We start from the raw sequence: 13403 nt of genomic DNA, 5'->3' as shown, positions 1-13403 counted from the left end.
ACTGGCTTTTGTATATTTTATATGTTGTATGCTACATTCCTGATGTCTGATTTGTGTCAATTTATTCTTTTATGTAGAGACTGTCTGTCTGGTTAGGCCAATGTACATGGCAGAGGGGCATTGCTAGCACATGTTGGCATATATCACATTAGTGGATGTGCAGGTGACTGAACCCCTGATGGTGTGGCTGATGTGGCTGGGTCCTGTGATGGTGTCACTAGAGTAGATATGGGGACAGAGTAGGCAACAGGGTTTGTTCCAAGGATTGGTTCCTGGGTTAGTCTTTCCGTGGTATGGTGTGTAGTTGCTGGTGAGTATTTGCTTCAGGTTGGGGGGCTGTCTGTAAGTGAGGACTGGCCTGCCTCCCAAGGTCTGTGAGAGTAAGGGATCGTTTTCCAGGATAGGCTGTTGATCATTGATGATGTGCTGGAGAGGTTTTAGCTGGGGGCTGTACGTGATGGCCAGTGGTGTTCTGTTGTTTTCCTTGTTGGGCTTGTCCTGTAGTAGGTGATTTCTGGGTATCCATCTCACTCTGTCAATCTGTTTCCTCACTTCCTCACATGGGTATTGTAGTTTTAAGAATGCTTGATAAAGATCTTGTAGGTGTTTGTCTTTGAGGGATTGGAGCAAATTTGGTTGTATCTTAGGGCTTGGCTGTAGACAATGGATTATGTGATGTGTCCTGGGTGGAAGCTGGAGGCATGTAGGTAAGTATAGTGTGACAGATTTATGTTACCAATCTGCCTGAGGCGTCAGATGATCAGGCTGAGGCCACAGGAACATTAGGAGAGGAGATGAAGGAGCACACCAAGTGACTAAGTTTTAAAGCTTTATTAATAAAATAACAATGGTGAGTGCTGGATCCACCCCCACGTCACTCAGAGGAAGGAAAAAAGCGTTAGTGCCCGAGCCCTAACCCACTTTCATATTCACAAATGCACAACCCAAGGCTGGCCAAGCCTGGGTGTAACGTAAGAAGAAGAGGGGGAAGGGTAGACGAGAGTTCTGTCCTGTGCACAGGCCATCCAGGGTCCGCTGTTAGTGTCCGACTTGCTTTGGCTCTTGAGAGGATTTTTAAGTCCTGGGTTCTTCTGGGGTGTTTTGTTCAGGGACCTCTGTCCACCGTGCTGTTTGTACCAGTCAAAACTGGCTTTCTGTGGCTTCCTCAGCCTTCCCAAAACACACCAGCTTCAGGGATGTGAAACTGTTAGTTTTTCCCCTCGCTGGCCTTCACCATCTCACTAGTTTTTGCAATCCCCTGCAGTCTTGTTCAGTTTACTTCTCTTTTCTCACGGCTGGTTGGGGTTGGAATCCAGGCTCCTGTTTTTCTTGGCATCAGAGAGTCTGCTTGTGTGCATTGGCCTTGGGTGGCTGGAGTCAGCTTCTTATCTTTGGATCGAGCTAGATGGTCAAGTTAACCCGTTCCTTTCTCCCTTCCTCCCCCTTTGGCCTCTCGCAACCTGCAAAGGAATCTTTCGCTCCACACTCACACCTTCAACCCCTCCCAAAATCCTTTCCCATGCATATGCATATATAGGCGTTAGCAATATACAATGCTGGTGCTTACCCAGAGGACCCCCTGGGGGGCAATTTTACTGTGACTGGAACATTCCCATGGGGCAGTTTTACTGTGAGAATAGCAATCAGTATGTTTCCAGAATAGGCTGATGTTTGTGATCATCGCTTATTTGCACTGTACTGTCCAGGAAGTGGATCTCTTGTGTGGACTGGTCCAGGCTGAGGTTGATGGTGAGGTGGAAATTGTTGAAATCCAGGTGGAATTCCTCAAGGGCCTCCTTCCTGTGGATCCATATGATGAAGATGTCATCAGTGTAGAGCAAGTTGAGGAGGGGCACTAGGGGACGAGAGCCGAGGAAGCGTTGTTCTAAGTCAGCCATAAAAATGTTGGTGTACTTTGGGGCCATGCAGGTACCCATAGTAGTGATACTGACTTGAAGGTATAAGTTGTCCCCAAATCTGAAATGGTTGTGGGTTAGGACAGTGTCACAAAGCTGAGCTACTGGGTGTGCCATGGCCTCATCAGGGATACTATTTCTGACTGTTTGTAGTCCATCCTCATGTGGAATATTGGTGTAAAGAGCTTCTACATCCATGGTGGCCAGGATGGTGTTTTCAGGAAGATCACCAATGCATTGTTGTTTCCTCAGGAAGTCGGTGGTGTTTCAAAGATAGGTAGGAGTGCTGGTAGTGTATGGTCTGAGGAGAGAGTCCAAATAGTCACATAATCCTGCTGTAAGAGTGCCAATGCCTGAGATGATGGAGCGTCCAGGATTTCCAGGTTTATGGATCTTGGGAAGCCGATAGAATACCCCTGGTCGGGTCTCTAGGGGGGTGTGTCTGTGTAGATTTGTTCCTGTGCTATAGCGGGGAGTTTCTTGAGCAGATGGTGTAGTTTCTTTTGGTACTCCTCAGTGGGATCGGAGGATAGTGGCCTGTAGAATGTGATGTTAGAGAGTTGCCTGGCAGCCTCCTATTCATATTAGCCAAACCGGACAGTCTCTGCGGAAAAGGACACTAATCAGACGTCAGGAATGGTAACATACAACAGCCAGTAGGAGAACACTTCAGTCTCCTTGGACGTTCAATAACAGATTTAAAAGTAACCATCCTTCAACAAGAAAACTTCAAAAACAGATTTCAAAGAGAAACTGCAGAGCTACAATTATTTGCAAACTTAACACCATTCATTTGGGCTTGAATTGAGACAGGGAGTGGCTGGCTCCCTACAAAAGCTCCCCCTCGCTCTCTCAATATTGACCCCTCCTCATCAATTATGGGGAGTGGACCACATCCACTCTGACTAAATTGGCCTTGTCAACACTGGTTCTCCACTTGTAAAGTAACTCCCTTCTCTTCTTGTGCCTATGTCTGTAATTTTCACTCCATGCATCTGAAGAAGTGGGGTTTTTTACCCACGAAAGCTTATGCCCAAATAAATCTGGTAAGGATATTGTCCTTCTTTCTAATACCACTTTACAGCGCTCTACAGGATGACTACCAGATGGCTTTTGGAGTCGGTCCTGCTGGATTTTAATTGGCTAAAGGATCCACTGTTAACACAAGGCACAATCCTCTCTTGACATCGGGCCAATAGTTTACTAGCCAACACATGACTTTAGCGAAAACCTAAAGCAAGGCCTTTTGCTTGCTAATCATAACTGTGGTTTTAAGGCTGGAATAGTCACATAAAGCCCAGGTTTCCACGTGGTCTGTGCTTTTTTGAACCTTTTGAGATCTCTCCATTTTTAAATAAGTGAGGAGAAGAGACCTGTGTGTGGAATGGCCCATATATGATTTGTAGGTAGCAGAACATATTTCTCAAGTTACTTTTAGATTTCTTTAGGCACAGACTTCATGCCTAAAACAACTTGGTTTTTGATACTTGACTTACTAATGCATATTGTGTGCATGTAGCTATATACTACTACTGTCTGTATAGACATAAGACATAATGTGTGGGTGTATATATATTTACAATTCAAATAAAATGTAATTTTATTTAAAGTAGTGTGGAGAAAGTGTGTGCAAGCATCTTATCTCTAAACTGTTTAAGATTTTATTTTTCCTTGTCTTGTAATCTCTGCTCATATGGAGAATATAATTGACTTAAAGATGCAACTTTTAAAATAGTTTCTGCTAACATTTCTTAAATACCAATTTTCTTAAATAATGGGCTTTTTATTTCAGCAAGTGCCCCCAAATCTTTGAAAACCCCCTGGACTACTGAAGAAGATATGAATCCAGGTGCTGCTAGACAAGAGGAGCCATGGCCAGCTTTGGCTGACCGAACTCTTGTTAGTTTGGTAGAACAACTCTTTTCTCATTTGCTGAAGACCATTAATATTTGTGCTCATGTGGTGGATGATGTTGCTCCTGGCCCAGCAATAAAGGTATGATTTTTATTACGTTTTATGACTCCAAAATGCTTGTGATATAAAGAGCTGTCGTTGAGTTGTGCACCTTGTTGGAGATGATTTAGACAGCAAAATATATTTATTTTGGTGGGGTGTTCAGGGATGAGCGTGGGTGTACATGAGGAAAGCTAGTGATGTTAAAGAGGCACTAACAGTTGTCTTCTGATTTACAGTTTTTTGTTGAACTCCATTGTTCTAAGTTTCAACCTTTTTATAAGATATTATCTTTCTCTCTCAGATATTTTTCCTTGTAGCAAATATCCCGCCAGCTCTGGCCTTTGTTTCATAGGGTTAAGAATGTGTTGGTCGTCTTCAGTCACTGAGAGTTAGTTTGCACTGTGATCAGATGTGCGATTGCAGCATGGCCTGGCATACCTACACTATTATTAATCTAGCTAGTACAGCTAAAAATAGCAGTGAAGACGTGGCAGCATGGGCCTCAGTGAGGGTTAGCAACACGAATAAGTGGCTAGCGTCTCATGCTGCCTTTTCTTCACTCCGATTTTTAGCCATGCTAGCTAGCACGGATATGCCATCCCATGCTGCCACCAGACCTCCAAGTGCAGGGTGGATGTATCCTGAGTGGTAGCATCATTATTGCTGCTGTTGCAGCTCTCCAGAGGGTTTATTAATATTTATCCCTTCTCTCTCATTTATCAGTAACCATAACATTTTAATGCCTCCCAGGAATATAGAAATAACAACCTTCTCCTGCATGAGAAATAGTTTGATTAGTTAACACGGTTTTAAAATTTATTTTTATTTGCTTATTGGAAGAACTGACTGAGGATGTGAAGGCAAAGAAACAAACAAGTTTTGCATTTAGTTTAGAAAATATTGAAGTACATGGTCATTCCTACCTCTGGGGGAGCAAGTTTATTTTCTGTCTACTGCATTCATGAGCCTCCCCCTTGTTGGTGGACAGTTTCATTTTTCTTGTAGAATTTAGCTCTCATGGAGTTAGGTCATGGAAGGAGAGATGATCTCTCAAGTCACCAAGGTTAATCCCATGGAAGACTTTGAGCATCAGAGGAGAAACCTTGACATATACTCTGTACTATGGAGGAGCCAGTAGAGAGGTCAAAGCACTGGGGTCATGCACTTATGGTAAATTGTTGCCAAGTGCTACTTTCAGTCTGGTTGGCTGGCTTGTTATGCAGCCCCAAACACATTTTAAATTGAAAGAGGCTGTTTTTCAGTGGGAGGTTTGTTTTATGGAATGTAGCTTGAAAGGTATTGCTCGCCACATTTTTTTAATGTAGACTAAATTCTGAGACTTAACTGCATAATGTCCATTAAGGGTGTCAGGCTGCTAAGGATATAGTAGAATGCTTTTGATATTCCTTTACCTGTTTTGAACCCAGAGAAATTTAGTAATAAAACTTAATCTGTGTCCTTGGTCTTTGTAGTTCTTATGCTCAAATTGAGACTTAAAATATTACTGTATTCTCCTCTCCTCTCCAACACAATTGCATCCTGGCCGCCTGTCACCGTGCCTCAGGGGGTCACAGCTGAGAATACCAGATTCTGGACAAACTGTTGAGAAATGGGGCAGACCCACCCCAAACTGGTGATTATTCTTCCATAAGATATATCAAGCCAGTAACAAAAGCAAACTTCTGTCTCATCAGACCAGATAACAAGAAGTCAGAAATGCAGTGTCCTTAGGCATTCCAGCACTTATTTTACCACCCAGACACTAGACTATATGAAGAGTGGTTATCTAAAACCAATTTAATCAAACACGGGGTTCTTCTAATTCCAAGAGATCAGCCACATAGCCAGGTCTTACCCAATAATCACTTTGTTTCCAATCCTTTAGTATCTAATATCTAAAGGTTTATAAGAGAAAAGGATGAGAGAGTCAAAATGGTCAAAGGAATCAAATACAAAAATTTTGCAGTGGTTGTATGTATCAGGTTTGAAGCAGTGATGGAATAAATTGCTGGTTTATCAAGTCTCTGGTAGCTTCCAAAAGATTGGAAGGTCTCCAGTCCATTGGTTATAATGCTTCTGTTAGTGTAAGTTCATAGTCCAGAGTTCAGAGCAGGAAAGAGGCAAAATAGATATGCTTCCAGGGTTTTTTATAGATCCTCCCATGTGGAATGGACGCTCTCAGTCTTCATTTGTGGAAAAGTACAGGCACCAGATAGAGTCCAGGGTCACATGAGCTAATCACATGCCCTTGCATGCTTTGAGTCACAGAAGTAGCCATTATGTATATTCTGGCTAAAAGGTCCTCAGGCAAACCAGTTGGATGGGGATAAACTTTTATGACCCATTGTGTTAGTTGATGGGCTATCAACTTGAATGGTCAATTCAGTGTGCTGGCTAGACTGGGTGTAAACTACCTGATGGGTGTTAATCCAGGAGCGCAAACACTTGGAATACAGGTGTATAGTCAATATTCATAACTTTAGATACAAAGATGATACATGCATACAAACAGGATAATCATATTTGATAGATTGTAACTTTTCCATTGATACCTTACATGACATACTTTGTATAATATTTGTTGCAGTTATATAACAATGGTAGCAACAAGGATCTGCGTGGTCATATTTTAATCATACAGCGTCACATCCCCAAACTAATAAGATTAGGTGCAACCATTGTTGAAAAAGGCAGGTGTAATTAAACGTGTGTATCCCTATAAATGTATTCTATGTTTAGTTGAAAGAAAAAGTGCTGATATTTAAGCTGTCACACTGTTTCAAACGTTGTTATTTCAGGCAACATTACCTTCTCTCTCAAACCCACCTTCTCTAAGTCCAATTCGTCGGAAAGGGAAAGAGAGAGAACCTGTGGAACAAACATCTGTACCAATGAGCCCTAAAAAGGGTAGTGAAACTAATCCAGGTAAGGAGATATTGTGTGTATGTACGTACATGGTGTATTGGGAAGAAATACTGATTTGCATAATTCACTTTACTGTGAAGTTCCAATGTTAATTCTGAAGAAGGTTGCATATAGTCAGAAGAAGGTCAAATTATTCTCAGTACTAAATCTTGAGTGGCAATACTTTTTCATAAAGAACCCATGAACTCTTTGGTAGCAGTATGGATTTGTGCCTCTTGCTATTACAATCATGCTTTCAAATCCCATAAACTGGTGACTAAAACCAAAAATAGTTTGTATATATGCTTTGCAAATGGAAGCTCTGCTCCTATTCAGAGCACTGAGTGGGTGATTCTGGAAAGCAAAAATCTAAATACTGAAAATATAAGAGCTTGCAGGTTTTTCTGTAGCTATTGCAGAAATAGTCAGGAGTAAAAGGAGAAAAAGTTCTGCTTTAAAATAATTCTTGGGAACTTCAGTAATGAATTCTGTATGGGTTAGTGGTCTTATTTTGTAGCTGATTTGCATAGAATGTATTGTTATATAATACTGTAAATGCCGGTCCCCTGAGTCATTCTATGAGCTTAAACACAGTTCTAATCATTCAAATATATATGTTGACTCATATTACAGTGCATTTCAAAGTGGTTAAATTAAATATTCAAGAACACCATGGAATATAGTTAATGTGCTAATTGATCAGGATTATTTTTCTCTTTTCATAAGCTACTAGGCAAACCGATACTTCAGGGCCTGCTCCAACAAGCAAATCGTCGTCACTGGGCAGTTTCTATCATCTTCCATCGTATCTCAAGTTATATGATGTCTTGAAAGCTACCCATGCTAACTATAAGGTACAATACCATGTCCTTCAGGTGAAATACAAGAAAACTCTTTTCTGCCAGTGTTACACTACCCCGTGTTGTAAGTTTCATTCTTAGAATCCTAGAATATCAGGGTTGGAAGGGACCCCAGAAGGTCATCTAGTCCAACCCCCTGCTCGAAGCAGGACCAATTCCCAGTTAAATCATCCCAGCCAGGGCTTTGTCAAGCCTGACCTTAAAAACCTCTAAGGAAGGAGATTCTACCACCTCCCTAGGTAACGCATTCCAGTGTTTCACCACCCTCTTAGTGAAAAAGTTTTTCCTAATATCCAATCTAAACCTCCCCCACTGCAACTTGAGACCATTACTCCTCGTTCTGTCATCTGCTACCATTGAGAACAGTCTAGAGCCATCCTCTTTGGAACCCCCTTTCAGGTAGTTGAAAGCAGCTATCAAATCCCCCCTCATTCTTCTCTTCTGCAGGCTAAACAATCCCAGCTCCCTCAGCCTCTCCTCATAACTCATGTGTTCTAGACCCCTAATCATTTTTGTTGCCCTTCGCTGGACTCTCTCCAATTTATCCACATCCTTCTTGTAGTGTGGGGCCCAAAACTGGACACAGTACTCCAGATGAGGCCTCACCAATGTCGAATAGAGGGGAACGATCACGTCCCTCGATCTGCTGGCTATGCCCCTACTTATACATCCCAAAATGCCATTGGCCTTCTTGGCAACAAGGGCACACTGCTGACTCATATCCAGCTTCTCGTCCACTGTCACCCCTAGGTCCTTTTCCGCAGAACTGCTGCCTAGCCTTTCGGTCCCGAGTCTGTAGCGGTGCATTGGATTCTTCCATCCTAAGTGCAGGACCCTGCACTTATCCTTATTGAACCTCATCAGATTTCTTTTGGCCCAATCCTCCAATTTGTCTAGGTCCTTCTGTATCCCATCCCTCCCTCCAGCGTATCTACCACTCCTCCCAGTTTAGTATCATCCGCAAATTTGCTGAGAGTGCAATCCACACCATCCTCCAGATCATTTATGAAGATATTGAACAAAACCGGCCCCGGGACCGACCCCTGGGGCACTCCACTTGACACCGGCTGCCAACTAGACATGGAGCCATTGATCACTACCTGTTGAGCCCGACAATCTAGCCAGCTTTCTACCCACCTTATAGTGCATTCATCCAGCCCATACTTCCTTAACTTGCTGACAAGAATACTGTGGGAGACCGTGTCAAAAGCTTTGCTAAAGTCAAGAAACAATACATCCACTGCTTTCCCTTCATCCACAGAACCAGTAATCTCATCATAAAAGGCGATTAGATTAGTCAGGCATGACCTTCCCTTGGTGAATCCATGCTGGCTGTTCCTGATCACTTTCCTCTCATGCAAGTGCTTCAGGATTGATTCTTTGAGGACCTGCTCCATGATTTTTTCCAGGGACTGAGGTGAGGCTGACTGGCCTGTAGTTCCCAGGATCCTCCTTCTTCCCTTTTTTAAAGATTGGCACTACATTAGCCTTTTTCCAGTCGTCCGGGACTTCCTCCTTTCGTCAAGAGTTTTCAAAGATAATGGCCAATGGCTCTGCAATCACAGCCGCCAATTCCTTCAGCACTCTCGGATGCAACTAGTCCGGCCCCATGGACTTGTGCACGTCCAGCTTTTCTAAATAGTCCCTAACCACCTCTATCTCCACAGAGGGCTGGCCATCTCTTCCCCATTTTGTGATGCCCAGCGCAGCAGTCTGGGAGCTGACCTTGTTAGTGAAGACAGAGGCAAAAAAAGCATTGAGTACATTAGCTTTTTCCACATCCTCTGTCACTAGGTTGCCTCCCTCATTCAGTAAGGGGCCCACACTTTCCTTCGCTTTCTTCTTGTTGCCAACATACCTGAAGAAACCCTTCTTGTTACTCTTGACATCTCTTGCTAGCTGCAGTTCCAGGTGCGATTTGGCCCTCCTGATATCATTCCTACATGCCCGAGCAATATTTTTATACTCTTCCCTGGTCATATGTCCAACCTTCCACTTCTTGTAAGCTTTTTTATGTTTAAGATCCGCTAGGATTTCACCATTAAGCCAAGCTGGTCGCCTGCCATATTTACTATTCTTTCAGCTCATCGGGATGGTTTGTCCCTGTAACCTCAACAGGGATTCCTTGAAATACAGCCAGCTCTCCTGGACTCCTTTCCCCTTCATGTTAGTCCCCCAGAGGATCCTGGCCATCCGTTCCCTGAGGGAGTCGAAGTCTGCTTTCCTGAAGTCCAGGGTCCGTATCCTGCTGCTTACCTTTCTTCCCTGCGTCAGGATCCTGAACTCAACCAACTCATGGTCACTGCCTCCCAGATTCCCATCCACTTTTGCTTCCCCCACTAATTCTAGCTGGTTTGTGAGCAGCAGGTCAAGAAAAGCGCCCCCCCTAGTTGGCTTCTCTTTGAGTGCTTGTCCGTATTGTCCACTGGTGATGTGAATTTGCCCTTAGAACTGAAATTCATATTCTTTTGGCCAGCAGTATCCTTTGTGGCAATACCAGCACCCTCAGTGTCTTTGTCCCTCCAACCCGAAGGCATATAAAGGGCGGGCCAACCCCAGCCATCCCTCGATTCCTTCTCAGTGTACGTGGCTAGTAGTTGGAACTTGCAGTGTCTACACTTCTCGCTCACTGTGTAGCCTGTCCATTGTGTAGTAAATAGATACACACTTAGCAGTTCTTATGTTCAAATAAATTTGTTAGTCTTAAGGTGCCACAAGTACTCCTTTTCTTTTTGTGTATACGGACTAACACAGCTGCTACTCAGAAACCTGTCATTTTTGATAGTGTTTCCTTTCCTCATTTGAGGAGACAAAACTTTCCTTTGGCTGTAGGACTTTCCCAGTACCTGGTCCAGTCATTATGATTGAACACAAATCTCTAGGCTTTAAAAGTTTCCTTGCATGCGAGGCGGTAGTTCCCCCTAATAATGGGCACACATGGTGCTTAATGTTCCTTGGTAAGGGGTACATACTATGTACTATTGTAAATCATTTTCAAAGAACTCAAAAGGCAAGAATCCCACCTGAAATAGCTTCTAAATAGACACTGAGGCATCCTTCTTCATATCCTGCAGTGGCTAGGGCTGAAAATCTTGAGCAATCGTCCTCAGTGCTTCCACCAGCTCCTGTGCTCACAGATCTGAAATGGGCACCTCTAAAAATTCATCCTCCTCAACTGGTAAAACCTTTGGGGCTGGGGGAAGAAAAGAGTACAGAGCCTCTAAGGGAAAGAGATGTAGGTCTCCTTCACCAGATCCTACTCCAGGAAGCCAGAAATCCTCTCAAATTGCCTTTGAAAAGAGTAGATCAATGCTCCAGAAGGGTCCCTCTGGCACTCACTAAGTCACCAGGCACTGTGTTCAAGGACTGGCCTCTTTGGTACCTTGGAAATTGCCCAATACTGACACCTTGGTACCAATATAGCCAGTAACGACGACTATGGTTCTGATGCCCCCCATTTGCTTGCCTCCAGCACTGGCACCCTCAGTACTGAAACCCTACATGGTGTAAAGGATTCCCGTGATACTGGACTCAACGCTGTTTGGAGTGAAAGTACCTTTACCAGTTCTGAGAGCATTAGCAGTACCAATTGGGATATGGCCTGAGTGCTTGTCTCTACAGTGAGTTAGTGAGCATCAAGCTGGGATGCAAATCTGCAGAGATCCAGTGTGCCGCTCACTAACTGTCCATACAGAGCCTTTTGCTGTGCACTAAAATTTCCTGAGTGTGCTTTGACTTTCTGTAATACATTTGACCCAGTAGGGAACTTCTAGTGTGCAGCAGCAGGGTCCACACACAGTTTCTGTGCAGCACACTGCAGTGCTATAGGTTAATATTGAAGCTTGCTGCTTACTAAATGATTGTATATACAAGTCATGAGTGTGTTCCCCTTATTCTGTCTGGTACTTCTCTCTCTTTGCAAGAGGAATACTCCTCTTCTTGCTCAGATAATAGCAGGGAGGTGTCACCGGTGCATTCCCTAAGGCCTAGGTATTCAGATCCGTACATCTTAGAGAGGGAGTTGAGGGCTCATTTTTATTACCCCAGACATAAAGCTCTGAGACCTACTCCTTGGTATTTGCCCCCATGACCCTTGCATCATATAGGCACCATGGGAATTACATCAGGCCAGAAGACCAGGTCTGTAACCCAGTCCACAAAGGGACATTACAGTCAACTCAAACTGCAGCTCTTTCAATAACAACAATCAGGCCTCTGATGAGGACTTAGAGGTGGAGGTCTATTCTGTCCCAGCACCCATTTTTTCTTTCTCTAACTTCCACCTGACTGTGTAATAACTTTGCTGGGTTAAAACCTTTACTCTTCTAACGATTTTGACCAGGTTACACTGGATCTTCAGAACAACATCGAAAAATTTGGAGGTTTCCTGCGATCTGCTCTGGATGTCCTCTCTCAAATTTTGGAACTTGCAACTCTTCAAGACATTGGAAAGGTGAGTTGCTTTATTTAATATAATGTGAAATGAGCCATATTTATAACGTGCATAGGGAAGCAAGTATTTAACGAAATTTTAGTTCATCCTTCCAGTATTAGTGCTTGGAAAGGCTGACAGATCTTGGAGACAATGACAAAATATTAGGTTACATAGTAAGTGAACTTTAAAGCATGGGTGTCATATCTTCTTTTTTCATATGGCATTTGAAAAGCAATGTGCTGGGATTATAATTGAATTTTAAGGTTTGAAAGGCATTCTAATCCTTCTGGGGCAGCTAGATGGATCCCCCCTTGTGCAACCACTGTAAGCATGAATGGGACAGTTGTCCATGATGAGTTGTGTCATTTGTACCTCACCACAGTCAGAATTTGGTGATTCTTTCATTTTTGATTTATGGAGAAAATATCCACACTTAACTACACAGTAAACCTACTGATGATGTTTTAATTAAAGTTAACTACTGAAAAGCTGAATAATTCTGCATAATTTCATAGAATCATAGAATATCAGGATTGGAAAGGACCTCAGGAGGTCATCTAGTCCAACCCCCTGCTCAAAGCAGGACCAATCCCCAATTTTTGCCCGAGATCCCAAACGGTCCCCGCAAGGATTGAACTCACAACCTTGGGTTTAGCAGGCCAATGCTCAAACCACTGAGCTATCCCTCCCCCCAAATCTTAATTATTTAAGATACAGTGCTTTCATTTTTCAAGAAAGTTAGAGATCTTTTGAGTCTTACTCTTATTATAGTCACATAATTATACTATATTTATATTAAATGAAGAAAATAATCAGGTTTTGCTCTTTTTTCCCCCTGAGTTTGATATTTTCAGACCTTAATTTAATTGGGCTGTTCAACTTGGTGGTCTTTAACATACCTTAAAAAGTTTGTATGTAAGTGTAGATTTAAACTGTAACTTTCTGGGTTTCTTTCTGGTACATATTTCTGGTTTTAAAGCCTACAGTTTTGCATTTTTTTTGTCTGAGAATTATGTAATAATAGCTTCTCTTTTACTTCATGAAGAAATTTTGATTAAATGACTGTTAAACTTGTGCCTAGTGCGTTGAAGAGATTTTGGGATATCTGAAATCGTGTTTCAGTAGAGAACCAATGATGGCAACCGTTTGTGTCCAGCAGGTAAGGAAGTGACTTTTGTTTGTATTTGGGGGATGGCAGTGTTAGCACTGAGTTAGCACAACTATTCTCATTCTGAAGGAAGGGAGTGTAGGGGAAGGGAGCTTCATGTGAGAAACAACCTGGTAGTGGCCAGGGAGGATAGAATAGATAAATTCTTTTAGGTCACTTTAAAT

General features: G+C 42.8%; 1 protein-coding gene across 8 annotated transcripts in view; it reads left to right on the top strand.

Annotated features, from left to right (window-relative positions):
• Positions 1 to 13403, top strand: part of HTT (huntingtin) — a 182505-nt gene that overhangs the window by 78593 nt on the left and 90509 nt on the right. For all 8 annotated transcript variants that reach the window (XM_073342650.1, XM_073342649.1, XM_073342651.1 and 5 more), the window contains 5 exons: positions 3709 to 3911; positions 6671 to 6797; positions 7503 to 7630; positions 11979 to 12089; positions 13153 to 13230. In XM_073342650.1, the coding sequence (XP_073198751.1) occupies positions 3709 to 3911; positions 6671 to 6797; positions 7503 to 7630; positions 11979 to 12089; positions 13153 to 13230 (647 nt within the window). The remainder of the gene's footprint in view (positions 1 to 3708; positions 3912 to 6670; positions 6798 to 7502; positions 7631 to 11978; positions 12090 to 13152; positions 13231 to 13403) is intronic.

Source organism: Lepidochelys kempii, chromosome 4 (assembly GCF_965140265.1).
Source record: "Lepidochelys kempii isolate rLepKem1 chromosome 4, rLepKem1.hap2, whole genome shotgun sequence".
Lineage (NCBI taxonomy): Eukaryota > Metazoa > Chordata > Testudines > Cheloniidae > Lepidochelys > Lepidochelys kempii.
This window is presented reverse-complemented; position numbering and strand designations above follow the sequence as displayed.